This window comes from Mycteria americana, chromosome 2 (assembly GCF_035582795.1).
Source record: "Mycteria americana isolate JAX WOST 10 ecotype Jacksonville Zoo and Gardens chromosome 2, USCA_MyAme_1.0, whole genome shotgun sequence".
In the NCBI taxonomy this organism is placed as follows: Eukaryota; Metazoa; Chordata; class Aves; order Ciconiiformes; family Ciconiidae; genus Mycteria; species Mycteria americana.
Genome location: NC_134366.1, coordinates 140,325,181 through 140,339,707, shown reverse-complemented (window position 1 = coordinate 140,339,707; position 14,527 = coordinate 140,325,181). Strand labels below are relative to the sequence as shown.

General features: G+C 37.2%; 1 protein-coding gene across 4 annotated transcripts in view; it reads left to right on the top strand.

Annotated features, from left to right (window-relative positions):
• Positions 1 to 14,527, top strand: part of JPH1 (junctophilin 1) — an 85,575-nt gene that overhangs the window by 47,886 nt on the left and 23,162 nt on the right. For all 4 annotated transcript variants that reach the window (XM_075494825.1, XM_075494829.1, XM_075494828.1 and 1 more), the window contains exon 3: positions 5,924 to 6,042. In XM_075494825.1, coding sequence (XP_075350940.1) covers positions 5,924 to 6,042 — 119 coding nt within the window. The remainder of the gene's footprint in view (positions 1 to 5,923; positions 6,043 to 14,527) is intronic.

The following is a 14,527-nucleotide window of genomic DNA, read 5'->3' as shown; positions in this document are numbered from 1 at the left end:
ATTTTTCAGTTCTTCAGCTCTTCTAATATGAGTTAGGACTAGAAAAAACTGAGAAAACTGGGAAGGAGGAGTTTTCAGAAGCAAAATCCATTAGGTAAGATGATACAAATCAATGTGCCAGCAGTGTGTACACAATAGATCTGCTTATGCTTCGCTACATGAGACTACCAGTAGTACCAAGGTAGTCCAGTTCCTGAGTGAAGTCAGTTCATGAAGAAAGAGCGGTTGGTTGAAACTGAAGTCTAGCAAAGCACAAAGGAGATTGATCAAGTAAATCACTTTGAAGAGTTTTTAAGTTCAGACTTCTTGATTGAGGACATATATCTCATTTAGTCAATTCAGTCTGTAGTTTAGGAGCACTTTAAGTTTCTCACTGGCACGAAGCTCTTGTATTGCAGTATCTGTAAGTCAGTCTTTTTCCTCTCTCTGTTTCTCTCTGGGACTCCCATTTTTTGCTGGTATTCAGTGACCTACCCTCACTTCCAAGGTATACTACAGCAATGAGTTGCTGAGAGTGATGAAACCAAGAGTTCTTAGGTAGCTCTACATAGTTGTGCATGTATATATTTTTAATCCTACCATAGCAGAATATTGTTTTTCACCCAGTATTATCATTGAAAGAAGTTGAGGAGGATGACTAGCACACTTGATAAATGCCAGTCTCTCACTTCCAGTGTTAAAAATGCATAGATGCTAGATAATTATCTAGCATTCATTACTGATTTATAATATCAGAAGAATATGGAAATAAAATGGGGACAAGGAGAAAATTAAACTACCAAAGAATCATTCCTTAAAGTTTTCCTCTTCCTCTCCAGCTCCTCTTTTCCTGGAAATGCTATTGATCTCTGTAGCAATTTTATCAGATCTTGGTTTTGCAGAATTGAGCCTCCAGCAGATAGAAAGAAATGTAAAAGTGTTGGAAAGTTTCATACCTGGAAAAAAACAACAGAATATTCTTTGCTTTCTAGAAAAATCACGTAATTTTAGAATTTAGGAAGATGGGATTGTTTTTTAGAGAATTCCAATGTCAAAAAGGATGATATGGGTAGTAAACCACACTATGTAATGTTACTCAGACAAACCTGATAGCTGTCATTAATTAAATATATCTCTGAGAACTTCATGTAGGTTTAGCCTTTACTGGTTTTTTTTTTTTTTAATAATACAGAAATCTGTTAATAAGTAACATTGTTAAGATTGTTAATTTAGGATAATTTGATAGAAACATAATTGTGTTTCATACATTTGGCAAATAGAAAACAGAGAAAATTATTTGTATTATTTTAAGAAATAGAAAGCAAGCCCCTGGAAAGCTTTATGCTAGAATCACTGTGTTTAATGAAAGCTGAAAAATGAAACAAAGTAAACATATGTTGCGTACATTTTTAGTTGACTCTGAATGAGGCGGCATTACAAGTGCGTTGAAGGATACCATGGAAATACAAAATAATCTGGAGGGTAATGAACAGTTCTAAATGGGGTTTAAATTTAGATGAACATTACATAATGCATTCCAGACACATGGCATTATATATAACCATTGTTGCTGTAGAATGCTATATAATGTTGTTTAAGCTCTTCAGCCCTCAAGACCCCTCCTTCAAGTCACTTTTCAGACATAAGCAGATAGAAATCTGATTGTAGTATTGCTGGGAGGGGAGACTGCTTGTAAGAAGCCCCTCACTCTGTGCTTATAATCTCTTGAGTGTAGCTAAGAAGATGTATATGTTTATCTATCCAACCAAACACAGAAAAGAAAGGTATTGGTAACGGTATCAGTTGTCCCACAGTCTAGAAAGCTTAGGCTTCTTTCAAAATCAGACCCTGGTATGAATCCAAATAAAATTTCTAACAATAGCAAAGTTATTCACCATTGGTCTTCGAGCCCTCACTCACTGATGACAGAGACTAGATAGATACAGGGACTCCACATGTGTGGTACCAACGCTCTGCGTAAGCTATGGCTGTGGGTTCCTCTTCAATGGAACTACAGTTTGATTCCTGCCACAGATACAACTTAATTTTGTCCCCGTCTTTATTGCATTTACCCCCGCTGTGGACTCATTAGTTAAGTGGTAGATTGCCCCTCTAAATATGAATTGGTTTTGTTTTAAATACTTTAATTTTATATTGGTTTGAAAGCTTTCAAGCACATTTGAGGCATCACATGGAGTATTAATGGTAGGATGATACTTTCAAGTAGAAACGCATGTAAAAACACATGGCAGTTCAAAAGTTAGTAATTTGTACTATGTGTTACAGTTGCTGAGAATGATTTTTTAGGAAGGGCTGCCTGTTCACCTAAAACAAAAATCATTAAAGGTCCTTAGCTGTGGGCTAGAACCTGAATGCAGCATTGCAAAGCAGGTCACTTGTTATTTGCCCATACTGTTTTGCAGTCTGTGGATTGCTGCCTACTTCCCTGCATAATTTCTATTTTGCTGCTGAAGCTTCACATTGACCCTTCCTGGACAATGTGTGGAACAGCATGCAAAGCCTACTGCAGTCTTTTTCTTGGCTAGAGGAGTGGAAAGAAGACATTTTTTTGAGTTTTCTCTTTCAAAAGTTCTCATAAAGATTTCTTGTTGTGGCAAAAGATGTACAGCTCTCTGGGAAAAAAAGCAATTCTCAAGTAGATGGTGGTCATTCAGATGTGGGTCATTTTGACTTGATATATCATAGGCTTAAATTTCCATGAACAATAACTGATAATAAACAAAACTTCAAGACTTTACAGTGATGAAATTACTCCAGGAACAAAAGGTAAAGAAGGCTTTCCCAAACTGTGTAAAGCATAAATGTAGAAAATGGATTCTATTTCAATGGGGCTTCTGTGCTCTGATAGCTCTCCTTTATAAACATTGTCATTCAAAACTAACATATTTCTCCATGGTCTCTGATAATAACACTCTGATAGTGTGGGGGTCAGTGCAAGGCAGAATAGAACAAGTACAAACAAAATGTAGTGCCAAGCAGTAACTGTAAGCAGGTAATTTGGAAAACATACAGACAAATCAAATGTGGAAATCAGAATAAAAAACCCAGGAAATTAAATAGCAACAGAAAAATTATTTGTCTGACACTTACAAGTAAGTGTGCAGGAAGTGAAAGAAATGTCTGAATATACAGTTGCAAATTGAGATAATAAAGTACACATTGCTGAAGTTACCCAGTAAAGCATCTAAATGCCAAGGTGATAAATAGCAAATAATGCAGATAATAAAGATCCTGTGTTCACAGGTGAAGCACAGTGCTTCTGTTCTGTACCGAAGCACCGGCTCTGCTGGTTTCTCCTGTTCTTTTCACATTTGCCATATGTCATCGATGATGCTTGCTGCAGAGGCCGTCAGGGAAGTGTCTCAGCACAGCCACATGCACACACTCCTGTTTGGCTGGTCGAAGGCCTGCTCAGGAGCACAAACACTGTTCTCTGGCCTTACCCTCCTGTGCCTATTTAGTTCTCTTGCTGCGTTGTCTCTCAGTGACAGTACAGCACTGAGGCTCTGCTGAAGTGTGTCGCTGAGACATGCCTTGGCAGTGTTCACGTCTGAACAGTCGCTCCTGTTCTGGTCTGCTGGAACTCCTGACTGTGTGTACAAAAGGGGCGGAATAGCAGGAACTGTGAGCTGAAAAAAAAAAGGTGTGAGAGAAGGCAGCCAAGGAAAGCAGTGCTCATTTACCTTCTGTTCCATTGGCTTCTTCCTGCTGTGACTTGCTTCTGCCCAGCTTCATGTGACAAAGTTTCACTAGCTTATTACTCATGTCACCATTTAATTCCTTAACTGATTGATACTGTATGTTTGAACAGCATGTGTGATTTGCTTCTTGGATATAATAATATAGAAAATTCACAGGCATCAATAAATAACTGTACTACCCTGGCAGTATGTTTTCCTGATGCTGGTCATTTAGTATATTAGCTTTTAAAATATCTGTTGCAGTGGTGGCAATAGTACGAGGCTATTTTTATGTGGGAATAGTCTGGTTGTTCTATCATCACAAAAGGATGATCAGTGTCTAGTTTATCTATGTGCAGACTACATTATTGTCTCACAAAACAATGTTCCAGTGCTAGGATTGCTTCATTAAGTTTATGCTACATAGACTAATTATGCAGGAGCTAAGAATAGCTCATCTAATTGAAAATAATGATTATAGAGAAAGAATGGGTTTGATTACTGTTGCTAGCAAGCACATACTGTACAACCATTCATGAACTGCACGGAACACATATGGGACTATACGGTGTATTTGTTTTGATTAACAGTTTCTTTCACCCATCCTGAGTACAAGTCGAAGGTGTTACTGCTTATTTGCTCATTATCTTTTTTCTCAGAGACCGAGAGGGACCTGCAAGAAGGCAGCATGAGCTGATATTTATCCAGTAAATTCTGACAAGCTAAGCTTTGAAATAACATTCAACATTTATCCCCGCACACATTTTAGGGAGGATGTAACTTAAAGAAATCTTCTCCAGGCACCACAGATGAAACTGTCTATGTGGTTTTTTTATGTCTGTCTTTATACTAGTACCCTACGGGATTAAACATCCTTTTAGAAATGCAAAGTCTGCCATACTGTTAATCTCTTGGTGCTCATTCTAGTTAATGCTAACATTTAATTCTTGCTTCGTCTAAAACACATAGAACTCTTCTTTATTCCTTGAAAATAAAACTGAATTTTTACAGTAAAGTTGTTGAAAGTTTTCATTTATTTGATTGCTGTTGATTAGTATCACCAGGCACATGGGATAAAAATTGCTACTGCTGTTGTCCTTTTAACTAATTTTTTTCTTACTTAAGTGTCAGTTTTCTGCTAGAATGTTATGAGAACATTCCTGAGATCGTGAAATGTAATATATCTGGTTTAGAAATGTTATTAATATCTCTAGAGGCTCAAAAAACTCTGCTGGTTTGCCATGTTTAGCTTCCCCTCCGTTCTAATGAACCATTTCATAGCTCTAGGCTATGTGCTAATGCTGTAGAGGCACAGAGAGATCACTGCCATCAGGAATTTTTAAACAGATGACTGTTTGAAAAATGAAGTGGGGAGGGAAGATGGGACAAACAGTGATGCAATCCTGCAGTAACACAACTATCAATTTGCATGGTTTGGAATCAGAGGCACTTGCACAAGCTGTTCTTGAGGCTTTTTAAGAAATAGCAGAAGGAAAAAAGTGAAAGCAGAGAGCAGATTACTTTGTAAAAGTATTCTAAACTGTTGTCTTGACTTCAGAAAAGTTGCCTTTTCAGATTGTTTTGATTTGAAATTCAGTGAGTTACAAGAATTTAGAACTGCTAAGTCCCCATTTATACAAATGCCTATGAAGCATCAAACACATTTTCCATCCCATTCCTTTCCAGCATGGTCTAATTGTGGAAGACATTTCTCAGTTTTTTGGGCCAACATACCTCAATTTTGCCCTTCAAAAAATTTTACATGGCACCCAGCACTGAATATTAACTTTGAAATGTTGTAAAAGTAATACCATTCTATAGTCCCCTTGAACACCGTGTATCCTGGTCTCACAGACCACTGTTTAGGAGTCAGTGTGGTGGCCCAGTCTGACCTTCTGTACACTTCTGTACACATTCTGGTAACGTGTATTAAAATCATAATCACAGGTTTCAGTCAGATACTATTTTTCTAGTTAGAAATCTTAATTACAAGCTTGGGCTGTAAATTGTGTACCTACAAGTAAATGTGATACAAGGGTGAGCAGGACTGAAGAACTGAGAGGAATAATGCATTGATTCTGAAATACTTTGACTGATTTGCAGTTGCTCACAGCAAGTGGGCATAAGAATGCACTATACAGTATAGCGTATGGTAGCTGAGGACAGTAGTCCTTTGCTCTCACATTATTGCTGGAACTCATAAAAGGCTCCTCTGCATATAAACTGTTTTCTACTCTGTACAGAACTGCACATGCAAGAGCTAAAGCTGATGCTGCGGATCAGGCTGCTCAGGCTGCTCGCCAGGAATGTGATATTGCAAGAGCAGTTGCCAGAGAACTTTCACCAAATTTCTACCAACCAGGTAATTATAGATTGGGTTTTTTGTGGCTATTTTTTTCTTGCAGTGAAAGGGTTCTGCGTTAAGTTAAAAAGTTGATTACATTTTTAATGTTGTCATTTATACAGAAACAATAGTCATGTGTAGGTAATGAAGAGTGTACATTGATCAAGGAGGTTTTGGTTTCATTTTTCAATCATTTGGTGACTATTGCTTTGTATAAAAACAGTTGAGTGTCAAAAAGACAGTATCAAGCATATAACTTTGCCTCAAATTAATAGCTTCTTTAGGACGGTGTCAAAGGCAGACTTCAGAGAACATAAATCAACAGAAATTTGGGGTATTTCTAGAGTGTGTTTATTAGGGGAAAGATCCTTAGCTTTTTCACTGTCCAAGGGAATTCTTGACAGTCTTGGTTAGCTAAGGCCTGAGTTCTGGAGGATGCTTTACCATTACACATACATAACCTATGAGGGAATCTTCCTCTATTATGCCTGTGGTGCTCTGTTGAACATTAGTCCCATACTCAAGATCTCATAGAATTAATTCTGTGTTACCTATATCAACATTGCAACCCATTTTTACCTGTCACATGGTTTGGAAAGTTGCTATATAAAGAAGTAAAGTGCTTTTTGCTTTGTTTTTCCGGTGTCTCTCCATGAGGTTAATATTTTTGTGTACTGCTCTTTAGCTTAAGATTGAATAGATAAAATGAAACTCCACTTGCCAGTTTAATGTATTTTCATAAGTCTGTCCCTTCTTTCACTTGTCAAATGAGTTGAGTCATGCCTTGTTATTACTTTTCAAGGACTTACCTGCACTTGTATGCCAATATAGATTATAGCTCTGACATTGATTTTCACTTACCTTCATCTTCTGCACATCCTTGTTTCAGACACAAACCCCTTTATCCTTAAATGTACACCTATGGTGGATGCAGGCTAATATCATGACCCGCAAAATCAAGGAACAACAACATTCTTCAACATTTTCTAACAATCCACCTATTTCCTTCAATTTTTAGTATAAATGACCACTATATATAACTTGTTACTAAATCGTTACTGTCAGCTTAAGGAATACTTGTTTTCTTCTTTATTCCTAAGTATTTAGTTGTAGAGAGCAATCTGTGTATTTTGGGGTTGGCGCTCTTTTTTATTTGTTTAGTGCATAAGTCAAGGGCTGGTCACCTCATGCAGATTAGAATCTCCATTCCCCTTATCAGTCTTGCAACCTTTCTTTGTACCCATCCTGATATAAATTCATCTTTCTTGAACATGGCTGTCCAGAACTGTAGGTAAAGCTCAACAGAACTATTTCCAGTAGTAAGACACTACTAGTTTTAAAATGCTATCAATATGTACCTTTCACTGTTGGAAATGACCTCAAAACAACCTCTCCTGTGGACTTATATTAGTGGCCTGTACTTACTCCTATGATACCCAAGTCTTTTCCTTTTTTAATTATTTCATTCTTTCATCAACTGAAGAACTCCCAATTTATAGCAGCAGTTCATCTTATCAGTCATAAGTTAAGAACTCATAAGCTTAGCCATGCAAAGAACTAATAACAGGGACCCTGTCGAAGGAAAGCTTGATAGAGAATAGAAGTAAGACGGAATTAAAGCATTTGGAATGAAAGTATTTCAAAGCTGCCAAACCCTTGAAATAAAGAAATGGCTAGAGTACTTGAGAGAAAATGCAAACATCTGATGGTGTGAAATTTGACACCAAGAAATCTCCCAGATCAAGAATTCGTTAGGTGTCTTTTTTTACTTCCTGCCACAGGATATGAAGTAGCATTGCTGACAAATTGGCTGAGACTTGGCAAGAGAAGGTGTGGGATTCTTATTTTCCTCTCATTTAAAACTTTTATTCCAATTACAGAAGGGAAGAGTTTGTATCCCTTTCCCAAAAGCAGCTGTATATGTGTACAGTGATGTAACAAAACATTTCTCAAAGTCTACTTAATCTCTTCTTTGTGTGGAAATGTCTATCAGTTAGCTAGCTACCTAGCAAAAGATAAATACCTCTTTTGCAGCCTAAATTTTAAATTTCCTCATTATTTTCAAGGTGGCCAAATACATTTGAAAAAAATTGCTGTTCCTATTGCTTAAGTAACTTTAAGATGCCAAGATGTTAACTAAATGTCAAATATCCCAAATAAGCTGCAGCAAAACACAAGATTCATACATCATTGTGATCCTTTCAAATACTATCATGTCAGAGATACTTTCCATCCTCAGTGTTCACAATGCCTTTTTCAGATGCATTCTGAGTGGTACCAGTTAACCCTGAGACTCACCTGTACACATACTTGCTTATTTAAGTATTTCTCAAGTGTCATGCTATGAGTTACTGAACAATGTTATCATTAGCTTTTGTCATTTATGGTAATAAAATAGATAAATATTTGAAAGTATTTACATTCACTCACACAAACAGCAGTAAATATCTGCTTTTCAAATAGCTTTTTTCGTATGTTTGAATGAAAACAAGATAACCATTATTGCTTCCTAATAGCAACTTCTTGGTTTTCTGCTGCTTTTTACTTTTACAGTACCTTTATAAGTTTCTGTTAGTGCTACTAAAAGGTAATGATAAGTATTGCATCTCAGCCTCTGAAACTATAGTTAAGAGAAAGCTTTCCATAGTGCTAAATTGTCTTGAAAATAAGTTGTGCGAAAGTGTAATTTTTCTCTCATTGCTTGAACTGCTTAGTACGGTAGGCAAGCATGCTGTCAGCAATGAACAAATGTATGTAGTATATGAACAAGTCTCTTGAAAGAAAGAGAGAGAGGAAAAAAGTGAAATACAAATACCTTTCTGTAAACAACAGTTAACCATTTTTTTCTGTCTTAATGAGTGATCTCTGCATTACCTGCGGCCTAAGTCCATTTAAATATTTGAAAACCTTTTGATAAAGCTCTTAAATTTCAGATTCTTAAAAAGCAACCTTCTGGGCCATATAGCCTAATATTACACACAATTTATAATTACAGTGAATATTCATCACTCATTGTACCATGACAGTTCTTACTTCCCAGTTACTTTCTCTCATGTTTCAATTTTGTGTTCATTAAAGACATTCATCAGAAGCTGCCAAGAGGTTCTAGCTTTGTACTGTAGTTTAAAAGGAGATTGAAAGGAGAACAAAGCAGTTGGAAGCAAAGTAACATTCAGCAGGTGAGAATAATAACGTCAGTCTGAATCATGAATATTGAGGTACTGTAGAAATCTTGATATTTAGCTTTCCCAGTAATTGATTACCTTAATATTTGCATGTAGAGAAAGCAAATATGATTGAAAAGGTCAGTGCCGTGGTGTAAGGTTTTATAAGGTTCAAGGGAGCTGTTTTCCCTAAGCTTGTTCACACTAGCCTCAGGCAAGACCCTGCTTCTACTTTTGCTGTAGCAGAGATTTGGCTAGTGATTAATAGCTATGAGGATGGTATATCTTTGAAGAGCCCCTACCTACAGTGCTATACATTTTGTAGATTTAACAAATGTTGCAGTCATTATAAAGGCCATACTTTACAGGCCTTTTTATCACCAAATAAAAGGAATTTTGAGATATCCCAGCTGACCTGTTTATTTCCTCCAGCCATCACTAAATTTGTAGGTGTGTCAGAAGAGAGCATACCAGGACAGGAAACAAATGAAACCTGAGTCATATCCTCATTCAAGGGAGGTGTCCAGGGACAGTTTGAGATTGTCTTTGCTTAGAGAAAAACAATAAATGCTGTTTTGTGTCTTTTGTTAAAACCTAGAGAAGGGCAAATGACTATTGGGAGTGCTGTATCAAAGGTGTAACAGAAAAGAAAGGCTTTTGACACCCAGTAAAAAGGGGGAATGTTGTTCTATGCTTGCACAAGGTTAATGGATGCTTTGACTTACCCATTCATTCTAAATTCCTCAGGCCATATCTAGGATATAGTCTTGTAAACTATCAGGAGGTAAGCTAAAGTATGAACTTGCACAGACTGGACAGCTAAGCCATAATTGTCTGTGTGCATATATATCCTGCAGCAAATGGATACTGCTCTTTCATTCAGTTTGAATGAATAACATTCGATTAAATGAAAGAGGGGTAAAACTACTTTGCTTCAGGGTAAAAGCAGTCTGGGCACTTTACCATGCAGAAATTAAGGTCTGGAAATTCAGATCTGAATTGTTTTATGGCAGATTATGTGTTAGGACAACCAGCTGCCAGGAGAACATACATGGCTCACCAGAACAATTCATCCAGCCTTTGACCTCCTAAACAAGGCAAGAGAGAAATCAAGGAGCAGTTTATCAATTAACACTCTCTAAAGAGATGGACAGAATTTCATTAGGTGAAATATATGAGCAGAGAACAAAGATCTTCTACTGAAAAGAATAAGAATTTGTCATTTTTTACCAGCATTTTTTCCTGTAATGTTTGGTTACTGTTACAGCATCAGAATTAACATGCTGAACATCACTTATTTCAGATATATGCATTTTAAGCTTATGATAAGGCAATTTCTAATGTCCTCTAATGCCTTAAAGAGCAACTATGTTTTCCATTCTCTTTTGACCAGTGGTGGATGTCTGTAGCCTCAGAAGAAAACACATCCTTCCCATCTTCCTCCTCTCTGCCATCTTCACCTCCTCCAATTCACAAAATGCAAACTCCATATGGACAGGAAAGAGATTTCTGCCTGATGCTAATTAACTGGAATGTACTGGCTAAATGCATGTGGGCCAGGCCAGATATTTTTATTTAAAAAGCCAATTACAATGAGCATTTTGCCTGATTAGAGTTACCAGCCATGCCATCAGTTTGTGCCTTAAAGCATACGGAAGCTCACTAGTTATTCTTAGTCATACAAGAGCCTGTTCATTTTCTGAAATTATTCAACATACGGCTTCATCATCCTCACACAACTGTTGTTGGGATTCTTGCAATGGCATCTTTTCTCTACAATTTATTGCTTCCTCCTCATTCTACACAACTCTGGAGAAGCCAGAGCCTATAGAATTACCCTAAGGCACTTCTGTTGCATCTAGTAATCAAAGAAAGAAGGTGCGTTAAAAGGTATCAGTTTCAAGCTTTATTCTTGTTCTCCCCTTTTTTTTTATAACTCTTGTCATACCAGTCTTCACAACTTCCAAATTTATCACCAGTCTCACCAAAATGCCCCCAACAGATGCCCCCACCCTTCCACATCTTTCCTTTTGCCCAGTGTGAGGCCCATCCAACTTGCTGGCAGTCTGCACCCATCCTGCCCCATTGCCATACATGCATGCTAGCCATACATGCATGCATGCTCACTGCCATTCAGGAACGCTAGCTCCCAGCATTCCTGAATGCATCTGGGACAAGAGAGCATGCTTGAGAGAAGGGAAAGGAATGAGAGGTTGCAAAGGAGTAGCCTTAATTCTTCAGGATGCTTTCTCAATCTCTCCAAGATACTTTTGAGTCACATAATCAAATGATTTGCTTAGGAAAAAAATGCGCTTAATTAGTTTTGAGCAAATTAACTTTTAAAATTGATAACAGAGAACCAGTTTCCTGTAGAGAGATAAAGCTGTTACAATCACTATAATTTTCACAGGCTTCCATTAAGTACTGAGCTAGTTAATTTGCATCTAGATACAGCTTGTGGTTGCCTAGTAAAGGCTACAGGATCTGACTACGAAGCTAGATAGATAGTCAGGCAACTAGCCTGGACTAGCTTCAGTGCTGTCTCAGCTATGTTGCTATCTTGAAGTAGCTTCTTGAATTCTAGCCTGGGTATGCCTATCTGAGCTGCCACCATGGGAGTGTTAATTACAGGTATAATCTGAGAGAAGGAGGTCAGTGCTACCTTAGAGTTTTAATTGCCTCCTTTCTCCTGTTCAAAATTATTCATTTGCTCCCCAAAAGAACCATTCTTTCCAGGACACAGAACCTGCCCACTGTTGGCCTACTCCAGTAAATTTCTATATTGGTCTGTTGCGGTGTCCATCAGCCAAGGACAATATGAAGTAGGGTCTATCACATGGGAGTATTATCACAGTGTCAACATTTCCATTATAAATCCTATTTATAACTGCGTCGTAAATATTTGTTCCATGTTGAAATTCAGCTAACAAGGTCTGTACTGTGAGAGCTTTTCTTACAGTGCTAATTTTCACTAGAATATGGTGATTTATTTTGAAAGGATTTTATTATACTAGTGAAGGCTTAAATTATGTTGAAAAAGGTTAGGTTTCTCATGTTATTTTTTTAACATGTGATATGGGTTACATTAGCACATCTCTACAGCTGTGCTGGTTACAGTGCCTTGTACTACTTGACCATATGCAGTTAACACTTGCTGTGGACTTTTTTGCTGTTGGTTTTATAGGAAATGGGGAACGAGAGATGTATTCCAGAGGAAGGTGTAGAACATTAGAGAAAAATAATCTTTGCAGCTGCATTCTACATTTGTCAAGACCAGAGAAATAAATGGCTAATATACACAGCATTTTATTCCAAGAAAGCCTGCAAGACTTAAGACTTACGTAGAAGTAGAGAGTGTGTAGCGAGAGATCTGAAAAAGAAAGATATTATTCAGATTATAAACCTGAGTAATGTAGAGTAATGTAGTATTGTTCAGTGTGATGTAGAAGATCATGCTGAGAATTTGGAGGAGGTGAAGATTTCTACCTATTAGTCTTGTAACAGTTATTCACTCACATCATAATCTGAACAGCAGTCAAACCTGGAACTGAAACACAGCCAGCATGGAATTGGTAGTTGAATTTTTTTGTATGGTGAAATTAAACAGGATGAAGATTTTAAAAAGAGAAGGTAGAGGGATCAAGAACAGAGTAATCTGAGGTTATCTTCCTTTAAAGTATAGTTAAAAAGTGGAAGAAAAATGAGGGGGAAATAAAAGGATGAATCACGGAAGTTAACAGAGAATTGTTCCAGAAGAGGAGAATGGCCAGCTGTGTCAAAGAAGGATGAGAATAGAGTACTGATACTGAGATATGACCAAGAAATCAGCAGAGACTCCTCAAAAAGTATCAGATGAAGAGCAGAAAGTATTTTGTCAGGGGCAATTACCAAATTGTGAAGAGTATGGGATAGATTTGGAGAAAAGGAGCAGTAAATGGATATTGCAAACTTAGAATTTAGAAATGAAAACGTAGAGCGCAGAGGTGAAGGGGGAGAAATGACACCATGTGAGGTCAGAATGGTAAGGGGCATGATGAGAGGTTTCTCTTAAAATACAAAAGATCAAGAATATGTTGGGAAATAAGCCAGAATAGGATGGAAGACTAAGTAGATCACATGCCCTAGTTTTACCAGAATTAAATTGATTATTGTATTTCTATAGTTCTGCCATTTGCAGTGCAGCAGTCAGTCTGTTAGCCCACTTCAGACTCTTAAGCGTCTTAATCGATTCCATTGCTAGATATAAGAAATTAATTTTGCTAGAAGTGCGATGCAGCTTAATGAATACTATTTCTGAATATTGAAAAATACTGGATTAACCATCTACCCTCCAAGAAAATTCATAAAACCATAGATTTTAAAAGCAGTAAATTTGGGGTCTCTTTATTTTACTCCTGCTTTTGCATCTTTCAAGTTCATAATTTCAAGTGGTTTTTCTATAAACATAAGGGGATAAAGGAAACATCTGAAAAAATGAAGTCTAACATCATATAATGATGAATCCCTTTGAAACGTCTAGAGTTTAAGTAAAGACATTAATGCATATCTAAATTTGTGACTAGAATCAGTGGAGTCTAAAACTGTCTAGTTATTTCCATGTTACTTTGCCCATCTAAATCATTCAAATGTAAATTTGGTTGTTTGGTGACACATATATATTTCATGTCATCCCAGTATTGAGCCTTATTGGCACATATTCCACAGGCATAAGAAGTGCTCATATCTAGAACCCAAGCCCTGGGTGCATATCCTAGGGTCTGGGGGGGTTTTCTAGTGGAAGAGTGGAAAGTTGTTCAGAGAAAAACAGTGCAGGCACTATTTCTTTGACAAATAAGGATTTTAAAAGAGCCAAAAGTTAGAGGGCTTTGGCAAAAATTTCACTCGGTTATTAAGTTTGCTAAAAAGCAATACCATTGTATTGAAAAGCATCTGACAGCTATGAATGATATTTTTCTCCTCCTCCTAAAATCTCTAAATCATGTCATTTTGTGTTTGCTTCAAGTTGCTTGTGGAAGTGGTTGCAGTTTTATTCTGAAGCTGCTTGATCCATATCAGCAGAGCAACTACTGTAATTTCAGTAATTTCTAATATCTGTGTAAACCTGCATATGTGGACAGATGGACCAGGAGCTTGAGGGTTGGTTTGTGTAAGAAATTTTGTTTAAAATTGTTCTCAGTATTTGATATCAAATTCCGCAAAGACAATCAAATGCAAGGAAGAAAACACTTCTGCTTCCTCCGTACCTGTATGTAGCCCAAGAGGCAATGTATCTGATACAACTTTGACAGTCTATTACCAGTCTCCCACTGAGAACTGGGATGCTTATGTTAAAAGTTTTG